General features: G+C 36.1%; 1 protein-coding gene across 5 annotated transcripts; it reads right to left on the reverse strand.

Moving 5' to 3' along the window:
• Positions 1-5841: 5841 nt before the first annotated feature.
• Positions 5842-12221, reverse strand: LOC109703825 (cycloartenol-C-24-methyltransferase 1-like). 5 transcript variants are annotated; one of them, XR_002214029.1, is made up of 5 exons: positions 11879-11897; positions 10383-10449; positions 6477-6550; positions 6250-6334; positions 5842-6142 (listed from the first exon to the last, which is right to left on the reverse strand). XR_002214029.1 is itself a non-coding variant. In XM_020224548.1 (5 exons), the coding sequence occupies exons 1-5, from the start codon at positions 11905-11907 to the stop codon at positions 6083-6085; spliced, it is 291 nt and encodes a 96-aa protein (XP_020080137.1). In that variant the 5' UTR covers positions 11908-11922; the 3' UTR covers positions 5842-6082. The 5 variants fall into 5 exon arrangements, 2 of the variants coding, with proteins under 2 accessions (XP_020080137.1, XP_020080136.1); XR_002214030.1 differs by lacking the exon at positions 11879-11897 and adding an exon at positions 11129-11147; XR_002214028.1 differs by lacking the exon at positions 11879-11897 and adding an exon at positions 10790-11006.
• Positions 12222-12806: the final 585 nt, after the last annotated feature.

Genomic DNA, 12806 nt, shown 5'->3' on the forward strand with positions numbered 1-12806 from the left:
AATTGTGCTCTTGTACAGCAACCCCAAGCGAATACCATCATAAAGCAGTAATAAGATCATATCGTATGTATAAGGAACAACCAAGTATGGCCTCTGTACCTAACTGAACATCTCTTGACCTAATCGCTCGCTACTCGAGTTGGCTGATGTGCAAGCTCCGCAGAGATTCTGTCGAAACAGTACAGTGGAAGGCTTCGTTTACATGGACATCGTTTGGATCGCTGACAAGTAGAAACAAAACTTATAATGCTCTGCTTTCCACAGCAGACTGAATACATTGCGGTGGAGTGTCTCCAATAATTTGGATAAAAGCTTACTGAGCGGACCTATCGTTCCGTTACGTACACTCTTACTAGTCTGGTGACACACAAATCAATTAAATCAAAAACGTCGGTTTTACATCTCGAACAAAAAATATTGAACTAAATTCATTTTAAGAGAACTGTTTAAATAACATCTTACAACTGAATATATTTCTACTTGAAAAATCACTTGCAGATATTTTAACCAAACTTTTGGATCAAAAACGTTTTCTGCATTTAAGAAAGGCAATTGGTATGAACCCTTCAAACTAGATATATACTAGTGGGTCATAGGTCATGTGCATGTTGCATTTTTTTATGATTTTCGGTGTTTGAGAGTTGGTTGAATTTCTTGCATAATGTTGCTGTTTTGGGAGATGAGTTGATCTGTGACATTAAGTATTTCATATTTAATTTTTGATTGATCACTGTCAGGGTTATTCTCTATTGACATATTTTTGAACGATCAAATCATTGAAATTCTGTTTAGCATATTGAATCAAATTCAGCACCTCATGCTTTGAAATTTGAATGTTGAAATTGTTTGTTTGATTATTAGTTTTGAGATGAATAAATCTTTCTCTGTTTTTGAAATAGTTATAATATTTTTGACTTGAGGGTTGCACTAATTTAGGGGGAGTCTTTCCAATTTTAGCTATGAAAATTTCTGAAATTCAAGATGTGGAAAGAGTTACATCCCTGCTGGGAGTGTGAAAACTACCACCACATGGAGGAAAGAGCTACCACCCCGGTCGTCCGGTCAGTGTGTGCAGCTACCACATGTTGATTAAAGTATCTATGTAAGACAAAAGGAAAGTACCTTTCAGAAAGAAAAAATGTAAAAATAATATGCTCAAAGAGCTATACATCTTGTAGGTGATATAAGGTGGAATGTTAATAAAAGATGCTCAAAGAGCCACTCCTGTCTCGAATAATGTGCATAACTCAATTTGATCATGTTATGTTAATTTCACGATTATGAGAACTATTTATTCATTTTCTTTAACAAAATATGATGGTAAAATGATACAATAAATTCCTAGATCTTGCATGATGTGTGGGCTTTTATTTTATATGTATCAAGAATTCTCATTGATTTTCAGGTCAACAATTTTGAAATTCTGAATATCCCTAAAATTGATTTTTCAAAATTCATTTATGAAATTTTATTTAAAGTTTTTGTGGATGGAAATAGGTTATTTGTGATGATTGAGCATTATGGAATACCCTTACAATTTTTTTTGGAATTTTCGGGCTACATTTAAAACATTTTAAAAATTTCAGGCTCTGGGACCGGTCCCAGGCAAGAGAGACCGGTCCCTCCGCCAGACCCGATAAAGGGGTTTATGCGTAGGGTTCTTTGTACTGTTTCCAAAACTTGATCTTTTCGTTTCCAGAGTTCTCCCCTGCTTCTCTCTTATCTTTTGAGTGGGATTGCTCCCGATCTTCCTTGGTTTGCACTGATTGTAGGTAAGATTTCGGATTTTGTTGCTTTTATTTGATATATTCCGAAATTAGGTTTTATTTCAGATTTTTTGGTGTTTGTTCTAGAGATCTTGATGAATGTGTTCTTTTAGGCTTCGATCTTGTTTTTGGATCTGTTATTTTCATTTTCTCTAGTGTTTCTTCATCTTTTTGGTTCATTTTGTAGATTTATCATGATCAAAATTTTGTTTTTCAATTTTTTTTTATGGGAAATTGCTTTTGGCTGATTTTGGTGCATGAGTGGTTTTTGTTTTTCATGATCTTGAGGCCCCTAGGATCATCTAGTATTTCTATACCAACTTGCTGAACATGTTTGGAATTTTTTTTTTAAATAAAAATTTTTTTTATATGTAAATTTCATTATGTTTAACAGGTGATTTTCGAAAATGTACTCGTGGCTTCTTGTGCTTGTTGTTCTTATGGCTGGCGGTGGTCGTGGAAGCAAACGACAGCGCTCCAAAGCTAAACGGCCGATTGAGTATCAACCGGAAGATGAAGAGAGCGAATATGCTCCTGGTGACGACTCTGAGGAGGATGAGCCGGATTGGGAGGCATTTGTTCCAGAGGTATTAGCTAAGGATAAGGATACAGGGAAAGGCAAGGGAAAAGGAAAAGCCGTGGATAAAGGCAAAGGAAAGGCGACTGAGCGTCCCGGTCGTCGTAAGTCCGGGGGTGTTGAAATTCGAGAACCGAGTTCTGAGCCACCACGTCACAGTCTACAGGATGTTCCATCTGCTCGACGGTCAATGTACTCGTCGAAACACTGCATTGGTGAGCGAGATGTTGGGGTGGCCAGTATCATTAGTTGTGTGCCGGGTTTTCAGGATTTATTTGAACAGGAAAATCTTCATCAGATTTGTGATTTCCCGGAGCAAACCGGTTTTTGTTTGGAGTTGATCAGAGAATTTTATATGAGAGCAGGTCACCTAAGTGACTCCGACGGCGGCCCGTACGTATTTAAGACGTCCGTACGTGGTGTTGAGTTATCCATCACTCCTGATACGATAGCGTCGGTGCTAGGTATGGAAGCAAAGACTGACGGAGTGGAGTATCTACAAGCTGGGTTCGACTCACTTCGCGATTGGAATCGTGTAGTGAGCACTATTTGCATGCCGGGTACCGAGTCGAACGGCATTATGGTTATGTCCAAAGATTTCAAAATGGAGTATCGTTTTTTAAACTTCGTAGTTTGCTACAACATTCTGCCTCTCGCAAACACGAAGATTCTGAGGTGGGATCGTATTCTGTATATGTATCTCTTAGGAAGGCCAGATATTGTGAGTGCAAAAAATATTAACATGAATATTCCGTTTCTAATCTGGCGGAGGATGGCAAAAGACATCAAAACTTCTGGACAAAATGAAAGGCTGTCATTTCCATTGATAATCATGAGAATTCTGCGACTTCGTGATGTGGATGTCCGGTGTACATCTTATGAGCATAGTTTGGGTCGGATAAATGAACGGACATTTGTGAAGTCCTCGGTGCAGCTTCGTACACCGTCTCAGCGTGCTTCTTCCCCTCCTGCTGCTCCACCTCCTGCTACTGCTACTTCACATCCTTCTATGGACATTTCCGAGGAAGATATCTCCGTTTCCTCTGTGTATCGTGAGCAACAACGTCTATCTGAGGAGCTCCAGAAATTGTCTGCGGAGCAAGCTGCGATTTGGAAGGATGTGAGCAAGATGAAGCACTTATTAAATATGATTTTTGACAAGTTAGGATGTTGCCGAGCAGATTTACCTCCAGGGGATGCTTCTGATTAGGAGTTACCGGGTTCCTTCTTTTGTCATTTTGGCGCTTTCTGACAAAAAGGGGGAGATGGAGATGATGGTAGTTCTTGATGGTCTTTATGATGATGACGCAGATGACGCATGCATTTAGCTTAGATGATGCATTTAGCTTAGCTTTGCTTAGTTACTTTAGTCTTGATGATGATGACGCATGCATTTTGCTTTGCTTAGATAGCTTAGTTATTTTCGTTGTGTAAATTTGACTTGTGCTTGACTATGAACTTTGACTTGCTGAACTATGACTTGTTACTTTATGATAAGTTTACTTGAATCTTGATTATGTTTTAAGAATGTTTTTGCAGGAATAATTCAAGACTTCAAGACTCCATGTCTAAGTCATAGAGTTTGTATTAAGATTATGAAAATTGTAATTTTCGTTTATTGGATCGATCATGCAGGAGATTATCGTTTGGTGATTGCGATGATCTTCTTTTTATTGTTTCTGCGTTGTGTACGAATTTATAGTATATTTTGTCACGAAATCGCCAAAGGGGGAGATTGTTAAGGATTTTATAGGTTGGCGAATTTCGTAAAGTTGGTTGGAGTCTTGAAGAGTTGATCGCAGAAGTTTTGAAGAAAAGATTCAAATTAAAGAACAAAGATTCATTCGGAAAGCTCGACACCTAAGGTATGAAGAAAAGATCATTTGTGGTGAAGATATCTAATTAGAATAAGTTCAGAAGGCTTAGATTGCTTTAAAACTACTTTACTGAACTTTTCTGTATTCTGGGACCGGTCTCTGAGTTCAAGAGACCGGTTCCCCTAAGGTCCTCACTGCGTGAACCTAGATGCAACCGGTCCCCTGTGATGAGAGACCGGTTCCCGAACCTTGGTATTTCTGTCGCGCAGCAAGGGACCGGTCTCAAGCTTGAGAGACCGGTTCCCGAACGTTGTGATTTTGGTCACGTAGCGAGGGACCGGTTCCTCACTTAAGAGACCAGTCTCTCACAGACCGGTCTCCTCGAGAAGACCGGTCTCTGAGGACGACACAGGTTTTTAAAAAGGACTTTTTGCAATCCTAGTCTACTTCTAAGTCTTCTAAACATATAAATAAGCTATGTGGGTCATCTAAAAGTTTAAGGCTTTGAATTTCTACTGATTCTAAACCCTAGAAACTAGTTATTCTTGTTCTTATGGTTTGATTCTAATAACAAGTTTCTAACGATCAACAATCGACTTGATTCTTTGTTTTTACTCGAGAAATCATACGAGAATCAAGTAGATGTTTGATTAAAGGTAGATCCTCATAGCTTATGGGATTCTAAAGCTTAATCACCACAAATCTTCAATTCTACAAGCTCCGGAAGGAGATTCGACGTGTGGAGTTCACGTGTAGCCGAGGATTCGGTGGACGCTTCAAGGAGTTGAGGCGTTGACGCTGCAAGGAGTTGCAGTGAGATCGATTGGAGGATTCTTATCGATCGAGGACCGGCGAAGATCATCATCTACGGGAAATTGGTAAATTGAGTTGTGTGTTTTGGTCAAAATCACTTGTACTCATGTTTTCTTAGTGGATTTTCTTTGCGTGATTGGTCCCGTGGGTTTTTCACTCCGATTTGGAGTTTTCCCACGTTAAATTCTCGGTGTGCTGTTTTCTTTTCCGCTATTTCGTTTTATTTGCATCGAGATTTTTGAGTTTGCCGTTTTTACACCTATTCACCCCCCTCTAGGTGTTAATTACCTTTTAGATCCTCGGGATCCATATCTTACAAATAATTCTGCAATACCATCTGTTTTACATAAACCTTCAAGAGCTCTGGGAAATGCTTTAAAACTATGTGACAATGCAAAGAAGCCAGGCAAGGGCTGTACAATATGACAAACAAAATGAAGCCAGGAATACTTCTTTAGATGGAGGGGCCTGTGCACCAGCTCAGGTAATAGATGCAGCTTTTTTAGGGAGCTCACTTGTTGAGTTTAACTTAAACACATCCATCATATTACCAAGTGGACATTATGGAGATACTACATTCTAATTTCTTGAGTTGACAGCAACACATGTACGGATAATTAGTCAATTCTCTTGAAAGATAAAGTGCTCCACTCTTGGACAATGCCTACAAGAAAATCTCATTGATGAAAGCCTGGTGACTTTTCCAAATGAGGTAGTTGATAATACTAACACAATCAAAACACTTTTAAGCTTTATCTGTATTTATCATCACATTTAGCCATTAACACATGGCTCTACTAATTCGTAGGTCCGAATTGTTACAATACTCATCCATTCCGACGTGTGCAAGATCCAAAACGACAAATACTCATTAGTTTCTGGTGTATCATCCAGATTAGCTTTTGCTTGTGTTGTCACAAGTTCCAATCTCAAACATCACTTTATCCTAGAAAAGTTAATACTTATATCCAGATAGATCTGTTTTTTTATCTTGCATATTTTTTCTATTCACAATCTCCCAAAATCATATTATGCAAGGAAAAAAATTGTACCTCTTAACCAATCAATAAGGTAACACCCTTTTGGTACAAACTTTCAACAAAAATAATTTACCTGAATCTAGCAATTTCACGTAGGGGTCCTCCAATTCCACATCCCACATCCAAAACCTGCAGGTAGAAGTATAAAGGCAGTCTTGACTTTTCTTGTCCTAAGCAAACACATAGCATGTTATTCTTTTTTTATATTATTTGTAAAACAAAAATGTCACAAAGACCTTCATTCCCCTTTTCAATCCTAGTTGTAGGGCAAGAAAGTGCTCATGCCGTTTGATGCTTTCCCTTAATGATTCACCTTTCCATCTAGAGATGATTGAAGCACATATCAACATAATAAAATTATCGTAAGAAAATGTACAAATAGAACGGTGACTTCTTTTTTTTTCTTCTTGCCCATGCACAACAATAATACTTATGTTATGAGTTAGCCAAAACAGAAACAAACCTGTGAGCAAAGTGAAAAGATTCTCCCCAGCCATACTCGTAAAAGCTGGTTGCCAGATCATAATATTTATTAACCTGAGGTGCAATACAAAATTTCAGTCACGACATCACAGGAATTTAAACTACAGAATCTGTGGTATCAAAATATTAAGTATTTCTATTGTTCGAATTTAATAAAACAGAGGGAATAGGTTGACACTACAGAAGGATCAGATTCTAAATTTATATTTCATGATTCCATCAGATTACTAGATTTCAAAAACTTGTCGACTTTTTCCAAAACTTCGAAAAGCATAAAGAACAATCGACTTTTATTTAAAGTTTGTCTAGATACATTCACTCAGGTATTCTAAATCCATCCACCAAATCTTCCTTCACTTTCTTATAGATAATGTGTACATAGTACATGTTTTTCGGTTCAAGTAACTCCAAATCTAAGTTTCCTTTTCTACTGCACCATCTGAGAAGTAGGATAAGAAAATTAACATTCAATATTTCAGGAAAAAATTGTCTACAAACTAATCATCAAATAGTCATCTCTTATTTTCTAATTAAGCTTGAATGCCTACGGGGCTCTCTCTCTCTCTCTCTCTCTATCTCTCTCTCTCTCTGCCCATATGTTAATTCACAAACAGCTAAAAGCAAAGGTTTTAAAAGAAAATCTGATTATTCTGAACTCTATACGAAAGTCAACCTTCGAATGGACAGCTTCACAATAAATTCTGTTCCGACAATTATTGTGCAAATCAAACCTTGGAAGATATCTCTCACCTCCAAAAGGCAAAATTTAAAACCATAACCTTATATCAACATCTAGCTTCATCTAAACCATGTAAATCACTCCTGACAAGGAAGATATCTCTCACCTCCAAACAGCAAGCAAGAGCTCAAAGATTTCCTCCCTTTCTCTCGCTTTTCTATTACTCTCTATGTTATTTTCAGCCCTCAACTTAAAAAGCAAGAAGTATAAACCCTTAAATCAAAGGAACCGTGATCAACAGTATTCCTTTGATTTAAGGGCAAGCATAGGCAAGTGCAAACTTGGTAATGGGAGATTTGGCTTCAAGACAAATAACATGGCTAAACCAACCAAGGCATAGCTACGCAACTTTAGGAGAGCCTCTAGACAATTAATTTTGTGGAGGATCCAACCATCTAAAATCTAAGGCAGGGAGCTCGAACAGAGGAAGGAGAACTTCCTCTGCTGTAACTGGACACAGTACCTCTCAAGGAGAGAACTGGTATCTTCTTATTAACTCAAAAAAGGACGGCACGGCGTAAAACCATCAAGGGTGCGACCGTATCTTGGTACAACTACCCAATAGTTTTTTATATGTAAAGCCATAAACAATTTTTGATGGACAGAATCAAATTGAATAAACAATTTAAATACAGTTGCCAAAACCTAGCATAATTTTAAGAACTTTTCTTTTCTTTAATATGTTTGGGGGCATACATGAAATGGTTTATCTATCAAATCCACCAAAAACACCCAATAGAAAAGAAAATATGACTATACAAAGATTAGAAATATTGTAGATCGAACAATAAGATAGTCCAAGTATGATGACTGTACAAGAACATTCCTAGTTTGCTTCGATGAGTTCAAGTGGATATTCAAAGTTCTTGTAGTAGAGAAAATATCACCAATTTCTACCATTATCCAAATCGTGCAAATCAGGCCCCAAGGAAGATCTCACCTCCATCTTGATAGACCTAAGGGCATGTTTGGTTTGAAGGATTTGAGGCTTGGAATGGGAATCGAAATGATCCATTCCTATTGTTGGTGTTTAGTTTGAAGGATTAACATTCTGATTTCCATTTCTGGGGTAATCGATTCCCTTCAAAATGACTCCCACTATGGAGGGGGCAATCAACTTTGATATGGGAAGGGATTGAGAAAAAAGACGTTTTATTTTTCCTAACAATTATTTAAATTCAAATGTAATCTATATTTAATTTAGAATAAATAATAATTTTACATTTGAAATATGTATTCAGAATTTGATTTTTAATTTATTAAGTTCAAATTTAAATTCTAATATAAGTTTGATTTTGAATTTAATTCTAAATTTAAATTTTGACTTCAAACTTTGAATTGTAAGTTCAAATTTTAAGTTCAATTTGTGAGTTCAAATTTGAACTCAAATTTTGATTACAAATTTAGATAGTAAAGTTTAATTTTAAGTAAAATTAAAATTTTTGAATTTCAATTTGAACATAATTCCAATTCCGTTTCCTCCTATGAACCTAACAAATTAGATGTTTTCATCATTCCATTTTCGAATGCAGTCCCTTCCCATTCCTATTCCAATTTTGATTCCTATTTTGAACCAAATTTACCCTAAGCGTAAGCGAAAGCTCAAGAATTTCCTGTCTTCTCCCACTTCACTATTCTCTACATTGCTATCCTGCCTGTTCTAAAGGAAACTACATCATCCCTCAACTTAAAAGAGAAATAAACGTGAGCCCTTAGATCAAAGGAACCATGATCAACAGGATAAACTAGTAGGAAAAACAAATACAAAGGTGAAGGCAAACTTGGAATGGGAGAGTTTACTTCACCAAGACAAATAACAGGGTTAGAGTCGCAAGACCCAACAAGACATGGTCAACCCAACAATTTTCTGTATGTAAGGCCATAAACAATTGTTGAACAAATATTTTAGATACAATACTCAAAATCTAGCAGGAATTTAAGAGCTTATATTTTCTTTCACATGCTTGGACAACTCAAGAAATAGGTTATCCATCACGTCTGCCAAAAACTTTCACTATGCTCAATGTCATTTGATTGAATAGTTACCTCAGCTCCTTGTTGTTTGAAGATACCGTTCCCTTCAATTGGTCTTTTTTCACAAAAAGCAGGCATGAGATAACAGATCAAGTCTTTCCCTAAGATTTCGAATAGCTGTCCTGAATTCAAGTTGATTATGTTCCGCTTCCTCCTCGAAATAAGACGATCAAACAATTCCCAACCATGGTTCTTGCGGATTGGATCATCCATAGAGGATAAAAAAAGAAACTATAGATATTTGCTCTCTCCCTTTGAATGAGATCTCAAGTCCAACTACGGTTTCATTAGATATCTTACAACTAAAATCCCTCTTTTTTTCGATCCTATTCCTCCACTATCGCGAACTCCACATGATATAATTTTTATTTATTGGGAGCACCCATAAAGCAAGTAACATAAGATGGTCCAAGTTAAATGACTAAACTACAACATCCATTGTTTTGCATTGATGAGTTTGAGGGAATCTTCAAATGGACTGTATGGGTTTAACCACTCAGAAAGTTATCCATTTTCTTATTTATTCAGGAGAAAACTCATAGGGTCACTCAAGAAGCTCAAAAAGATAATATAAAGAACTAAAAATTTATTTTCTTTGTATTAGTTATACCAGGTAAGGATTCTGCTTTGGATATGTTACTTCCTTTAAAACTTTACCTTATGACTCATCTCCTTCATCTCCTTTTATTTAATATCTTGCCATACAACTGCATTAGCCTTTTTGTGAATCATACGTGATATTTTCCTTCTTTACTTTTCCACTTATTATTATATATCATTCATCGTCTACTACTCTTCTTCCATCTGTCAAATAATAAGCAATCATAAACAAATCAAAATCAAAACATCTAGATCTTCTATTGTCCAAATCTTCAACTAGAATTGATTCTTATGCCCCCTCAACATGCTTTTATTATTTCTTCCACATAAATTATCTTATCCAAATATTAGCCCAGCACCTCAACTTGACACCATTTACGATTTCCTTAAAGCTCACTAAATCCTCACAGTATGCACTGTAGAAATGAGCTTACAATATGATTATACAATACAACTAATAAAATAGTTGTTTAAAGAATTTTTCACCACAAAGAAGATAAAAAGTATTCTTACCATATCACTGTAGTTGCTTTTTCTTGTTTCCTCATCTCCTCCAAAACAAACGTGATACTTCTCATATCTGGAGAAGTGAAAACGTGCATCTCACTTAATAGAGAATATACCAAAGAAATTACAAATATCTACTAGTGGTTAACTCATTATGTAAGCAAAATAATGAATATTCACCGCTACATTTTTAACTTTGATTATTTGGATGTCGGAACTATTTATAATAATGAAATAAGTTGAAGTCCATAATACTTTTCATTTACCCACAATAAAGTTAAGAGAAGGGATAGGTTAAACTAGAATTGTATGAAGAAAAAGAATTCATATGGCAGATCCTACTAAATTTCTTTTGAGAATTCATATAGCTGAAGCCCATTTACAAGATTTAAGTGAGTAAAGTTGAATATTACCATTCACTTGACGTTTGGTCCACAGTTTGCAATATTCCGGTAATCCCCAATATTTTCTATTGAAAATATTCAAATCATTACCATTCAACTCAAGTTGGGTAGTTGTAAAAGGTGTTAGTGTAAGCAAGGGAATTATTATAGATTCCTAGGCGGTAGGAATACTAGATTATCATGAGTTAAGAGGTATTCTCATTTCCATGCTTGATGAAAATCATTAGTGGTCCATTAATAAGAATATACTAGTTCTTAACAATCTCACAACACAAGTGGCTTGATAATTTAGTAAAAAACTTGCCATTGCAAATATAAAATATGCAACATTTTCAGAATATTACAAACCTTGAACCAAGGATTTACGTGCCCATCGGCACAAGCCGTATCCACCATGCCGTATTGTGCCAGCAAGATATCGGCAAAATACATTCCCCGTGCCGGTGGCACAACTCAAAACTCTCTATTCTTTAAATTAGTAAATAATTTTCTTAATAAAGTTGAAAAGATTTGACAAAAATATATAATAAATAATTGACATAATATGTTGCTAAAGAAAATAAATATTTCACGCCATTATGCGTCGGCACATATACATTTTTTGTGACCGGCACGCATCGGCACGACCCAGCACGAGCCGTACCGTACCGTGCAAGCAAGTTTCCGACACGACCCCGTGCCATGATACTTAAATCCTTACCTTGAACCAATCCGCTAAATAGTATAATTTGGAAGTGACAAGTCTTTACGAAGTAAAGCAACAAAACTAAAGAGAAGCTGGGGTAGCTTTTATGGAGAGCTAATAACTCAGTTAGTTACATACAATATGAAGAACACAATAGAACAGCAAGTAATATAATATTGGTCCATTATGTGAATGTTGCAATTATCCTACTGATTCCACAATTAAGAATAGCTTTGCAGGAAGTTTCTGGCTGCATAAGAAAGTTGACCAAAAATGAAAGTAAAAGGAAAAGAAGCAACATGAGCTGGGTGAATACCCCACTGCCAAATGGAAGGGTCATTTTCATGCTCATACCAAACAAATACATAGTCCAATACAAGAAAATTCAGCTAAAGTGCTTCTGCAAATAGAACCTTCAAAACTCTAGCTTTTCTTACACCATAGAAGATAATAAAGAAGGAGAATGGCCTGTTTGGATGTTGAAGCAAGTTCTCCCAATATGAGGATTTTCTCTTGTGATTTAAATCTAGAGGTTTGCCTTTGGTCCTGCAAGGTGCAGGGAGTCAATCTAAGGGATGATTTATCTAATTCCAAGATAATGAGTTGGATGGCAAATACAGTATGTCGTTGTAGACATCTACTCATACTTGACTACCAATTGATGCATGCTCCTCCTTCAATAACTAAAGGAGATGGATTGAACAAGACGTTCATGTATCCAGACAGGCCCTAAAGGAACTCTGCTGCACAAAGGAAACATTTGGTCATCTTGCACTTATTCAGATTGATTATTTTGTGTTTTTCAATCACATTTGCATTCAGCAGTCGCCATAATCTCATTAGTCATGATGGTAAAAGCAAAGTCCTAATCGGTCAAAAACCAGCTTCTAGATCTGTCAATCCACCATCACCATAGATCTACGTGATATATATATATATATATATATATATATATATATATATATATATATATAGAGCTAGTCTCCTATACTATCTATAGTACCGGAGCTCCAGTACTATAGTCTCGTTTTCGATCTTAGGGTGTTCAAATCAACGATCCACACCGTTAAAACTGATCTAGGGTATTTAAGTTTTTAGAAATAAAATTTTACATTTTTTCGACATAGTTTACTTTATGATCAAACCATTTCAAAATTGTCAATTTTCAATGGCTACTATGACGAGTTTGGAGTTTAACGGTGTAGAAGAATCTTAATTTCTTCAAATTTTGATAGAAAATACTTTAAACTATCTAGATTAAGGTTAACATTCTTGATCTTGAATTTAAAAGTCCTATGCTCAAATTTTAAAGATTATTCAATTTCCACCGTCTATTTTGAC

The sequence above is a fragment of the Ananas comosus genome, unplaced genomic scaffold, assembly GCF_001540865.1.
Source record: "Ananas comosus cultivar F153 unplaced genomic scaffold, ASM154086v1, whole genome shotgun sequence".
NCBI lineage: Eukaryota > Viridiplantae > Streptophyta > Magnoliopsida > Poales > Bromeliaceae > Ananas > Ananas comosus.